Raw genomic sequence first — 4,909 nt, 5'->3', positions numbered from 1 at the left:
TCTGCCTCAGCCTCCCGAGTAGCTGGGACTACGGGTGGCACCACCACACCCGGCAAATTTTTGTAATTTTAATAGAGACGGAGTTGCACCATATTGGCCAGGTTGGTCTCAAACTCCTGACCTCATGATCCACCCGCCTCGGCCTCCCAAAGTGCTGGGATTACAGGTGTGAGCCACCACGCCCAGACTGAATTCTTTACAACAGGCAAACACATGTTTTAGAAACTCCTAAAACAGTAAAGATTTTTAAAAACATTATTTTAATAGTTACCTCTCTCCTTTTTATCGCATCCCTTAGTAAGGTGGCTACATCATGGCCCACGCAGTCTGTTGCCTTAAAACCCTTTGTCCACGTGATCAAGATTCCCTAAAACATAAAAAGCACCAGGAGAGTCCTGTGTAATTAACCCGGAAGGGGAGAATACAAAATTCCAACCCTCCCTCCTGAGTCAACAACTGCTGAGGGCTTACAACATTGGAGACAGAGTTCAAACATCTGAGGACAAACCAATAAAATATGAATAGACCCTCCTCGCCATCCTCATAGGGGTCTGAAATAATCCCACTTCACAGATGGAGAAAATGAGGCACATTAGGTAAATAGTGATGTCTAAGTTCACTCAGCAGACAGCAAAGACGGCACTCAATAATGGAGAGCCCAGATCACCTGATTCTTAGCCTGGTGCTGCCACTGGCATAACCAGCTGTACAGAAGAGTCTACTAACACTATAACTAAAGGATCCTAAGAGTTTAGTAATGCTGTGACTACCTAAAATACATTTTGGGTTTCACTGGATTGAAGTTAAAACACTTCCTAGGGAAAAAAGTACCCTGGGTGTGTGTTGACTGTGATGAATCCAAGGTGAAGGTATAAGTGAAATGCTTTAAAAACAAACAAACAAACAAAAAACCCTCAAGTTTTCATAGATCTAACTCCTGAGCTCTAAAAGGGTTTCAGAAGAAAAAAGTCCCAAGTCAGCGACGTGACTGGATTAACTGGTTTACAGAGGCAGGTGACCATACCTAGCTCTCCTAGGGCTGCTCATTAAGCCTTAAACCCTGGCCTAAGACCCACCTCCAGAACTCCTGCCTGGTTATGTCTCTACCTACATACATGACACCCAGAGCTACCTACAGCTCTTCCAACGTGACAGGCTGGGTCTTGCCTCCGTGACTCTGCACCATTGGTTCTTTCTGCCCAGAATGCACTCCCCAACCCTGACTGCATGGAGCTGGAGCCACTGGTGTTAAGGACTCGGCTCCCCCACTAGACTGTGGCCTTCCAGAGGACAGGAGCTATAACCTTCAGCTCTGAGCCCAGTACTCAGTAGTCAGCAGGTGCTCAAGCTCTGATCCTGGACCCTGATTCATCCCGTGTATTGAACAAACATTTATTATCTCCTCCGATTGGACACTGTGCTAGGGCGTGTGGGGATACAGGTCCTTGCTCATGGAGCATACCACTAGCAGAAACAAAAGACGCTATCACTAAGAACTAACTATGTAAGAAGTGCTATAAGCAAGGCAACAAACAAACGAACAGGGGGCACAGAAGAGGACAAGGTTCTTTTTTTGCCTGGAGGACCAGAAGGTTTCCCAGAAAAGGTGACTGCTTTCAAAGAGAAAAGAAGAGAGAAGAGTCCCAGTATGTCCTGCAGGCTGTGAAATAAAGCCTGGCTCAACCCACTGTGACTGTGACTGTCACCTAGGAATGACACTGAGGCTGGAGAAGGCCTCAAGGGCCAGCCCACCCGGGCCACAGGGGACTCAGTGTTGCCTGATCACTGAGGCCTAAGGACAGAGACTCACCGCGTCCAGACTCGTCTGCTGGCAGGGAAATGAGAACGTGAAGCCCAGAGGCATCCTAGGGCCTTTGATCCCCATGTAGTCCAGGAAGTCAGAGATGCAGGAGACAATGTGATCAAACAGCTGCAGGAGAAAAGAAAGGATCTCCTATGCTCTCTGTGGTTTTAACTTTATCAGTGCACATGGACCAAAGTGTGTATACACACACACGTATGCAAACACACCCCCCCAACATGCAGAGTGAGCATCCTTTTCCAGGGCCTTGTCAGCCACCAGAGTGTCACACGCCAGGCATGGCAAAAAGCATCTGGTGCTTCTGGGCCGCAAGGGCACAAATCCATGTGGGCATCCCATGGAGGATTTTGGTCATCACATGACTGCCGGTGCCACTGGCCGTGTGTGCAGTGCATATGCACTATGATTTTGTAATCTCACCTCTTCCCCAGTGCCCTGCATGATTTCAATAGGAATGGCGTAGATCTTGTTGTGCATTTCCACCGTTCTCTTTTTCCCACTACGGATTTTCACCAGCAGCACACGGAAATTGGTTCCTCCAAGATCCAGGGCCAAGAAGTCACCATTCTCTGTTGCAGTCAAAAACGTAAAGAATGTCAAAAACACCTAAGTGCCTCTTGGCAGCCAGTAAACTCAAGACTCCAGACTTTCAAGGGGAGAACCCCATAGCAAACATAGAGGAGAAGCTGCAACTCCTCCCTTTAGGACACAGCACAGACTCAAGAGGAAGAGTGGGCACTACATCCCTGACCACCACAGACTTGGAGCCACACTGGGAGGGGAGCATGTGAGTAAACCACCTGTCACGATACACAGACTTCACCAGGGCTGCAACAATGAAAATCTCCTACAAAAATTAATAATTTATGTCAGGGTGTGGGGTATTTGCAAAAACAGCCACATCATTCCCTTCCCTGCATGTGCAAAATCCTTCTTTGCAATGTGACTGCAGTTCTTCCCACTGAAAGACGGAGTCAATTTCTCCTCCCCTGGGATCTAGCCCAGCCCTAGGATTGTTCAGGCCAATAGAGTGTGGGAGAGGCAAAGCTGAGCCTATCCCCAGTCTGGGCTTCCAGGAGGCTTTGAAGTCTTCCCCTCTCCCTTGCAGCCCTTACTGCCACCAATTGAACAGACAGGTGGCCCACTGAAGGATGAGACACAGGGCTAGGGACCCCTGCACCCCAGCCAGCAGCCAACTGCTGGACATGTGTGGAAGGGCATCTGAGATCTGTCTCCCAGCTGACCCAACAGCTGACTGCAGATGCAGGACTGAGGCCGGCAGAGGTCAGCCGAGCCTCGCCCTGATGAGCAGAACTGTCCAACTGACCCACAGATGCATGAACAATAATAAGGGGTGGTTGTTTTAAGCCACTAAGTATGAGGGTGGCTTATAATGTGGTATTAGGTAACTTATACATAGGACACATTCCTGTCACAAACATTCATTACTCCAAGGAACCACCTGAAAAGCTCTTCAGATTCCCCATAATGATCGGCTTCAGTGAAAACTACCAAGGTTAGCATAAAGGGTTGGATTCCGTGCTACCATTCGCCTGAATGCAAAACTCCCCAGGCCCTGAATGTCTCATGCATACTCTATAGAGATTTAAGAAGGGTACACTGAGTGTTTATCCTTCTGCTGGCTTACCTTGGCTTTGGGAAAACCTAATCAGTACTGTGGGATTTGCCCAGCTTTTAAGAACACTTCTTTTTTATTCATTTAATACTTTTTGAGACAGGGTCTTGCTATGTTGCCCAGACTGGTCTTCAACTCCTGGGCTCAAGCAGTCCTCCCACCTCAGCCTCTTGAGTAGCTGGATGACAGGCATGTGCCACCTTGCCCAGCTCAGAGCACTACTCTGAGCAGGGCTGTAGTTTTAGAGGTAGATAGCACTTGCCTGGGAGGTCTGACCAGGAAAATTTAACTGCCCCGACTCACACACACGACAAATCAGTTAATAAAAATGGAAAACAGGTGTGAGGAAGTTTCTAGCTCTGGCAAAATCATGCATCACCGGTGCAAAGGCATCCACTGGTGAATCCAACCTCCCCCACTGAGGCTCAGTCCCTGGCAGGAGCAGGACAGGCATGTCAGCCCCCAGCAGGCCCTCACCGGTCCCGTCAGGGGTACTCCGGACGAAGGAGGGCAGCATCTTAACCGCGGCATTGTTGTGCGTCTGCTTCCTCAGCCCCAGCTCCATCTCGGCCCGCATCCTCTTCTTCACCTCCAGCAGCATGTCCTTGGTGAGGTGGAAATGAGCCAGGGTCTCCTCTATTTGCCGGTGCTGCTCCGCCAAGCGGTAGGCCACCGCCGTCACCATGGCAGCCCCCTTGCCACTACCACTCTCCGAGAGGAGGAAGCGCACATCAGAGTCCGGCACCAAGCGCCTCAGAGTCTTGTGGAAACGCCGGGAATACCTTGTGGGGGCGGGGGGGACATGCCACAACAGTTGGACTGAGCATCTACTGGGGACCTCTGGCCACCCTTTCTTTCTCCACTCTTTAACTCTTTTTTTTTTACCTTTTTTTTTTTTGAGACAGGGTCTTGCTCTATCGCTCAGGTTGGAATGCAGTGGCACAATCACAGCTCACTGCTGCCTCAACTTCCCAGATTCAGGTGATCCTCCCACCTCAGCCTCCCTAGTAGCTGGAGCCACGCCTGGCTAACTTTTTTGTATTTTTAGTAGAAACAGGATTTCGCCATGTTGCCCAGGCTGGTCTCAAACTTCTGGGTTCAAGCTATCCACCTGCCTCAGCTTCCCAAGTGCTGGGATTACCCACTATCATGGGCCACTGTGCCCAGCCTAATTCCATTTTCTGCACCTGCTTTTTTCATTACACAAATCATATATATACACTGTAGAAAATTTAGCAAATGCAGAGAGGTAAAAAGGAAAAATGAAATCGTTCATAATCACACATAAAAAGAGAAGATTCTCATTATTACATGAGTATCATACACGAAAATTGCAGGTCTAAAAACATTTTGCCCTCCACCATGAAGAAGATAATACAGGCCAGGCGCAGTGGCTCAAGCCTATAATCCCAGCACTTTGGGAGGCCGAGACGGGTGGATCACGAGGTCAG

The 4,909-nt window shown here is 49.1% G+C and overlaps 1 protein-coding gene across 2 annotated transcripts in view; it reads right to left on the bottom strand.

Annotated features, from left to right (window-relative positions):
* Nucleotides 1-4,909, bottom strand: part of HK1 (hexokinase 1) — an 88,197-nt gene that overhangs the window by 16,119 nt on the left and 67,169 nt on the right. For both annotated transcript variants that reach the window (XM_011927156.1, XM_011927163.1), the window contains exons 10-13: nt 3,936-4,240; nt 2,243-2,391; nt 1,811-1,930; nt 272-367 (exon numbers count right to left, since the gene is read on the bottom strand). In XM_011927156.1, coding sequence (XP_011782546.1) covers nt 272-367; nt 1,811-1,930; nt 2,243-2,391; nt 3,936-4,240 — 670 coding nt within the window. The remainder of the gene's footprint in view (nt 1-271; nt 368-1,810; nt 1,931-2,242; nt 2,392-3,935; nt 4,241-4,909) is intronic.

This window comes from Colobus angolensis, unplaced genomic scaffold (assembly GCF_000951035.1).
Source record: "Colobus angolensis palliatus isolate OR3802 unplaced genomic scaffold, Cang.pa_1.0 Scaffold12, whole genome shotgun sequence".
Lineage (NCBI taxonomy): Eukaryota > Metazoa > Chordata > Mammalia > Primates > Cercopithecidae > Colobus > Colobus angolensis.
This window is presented reverse-complemented; position numbering and strand designations above follow the sequence as displayed.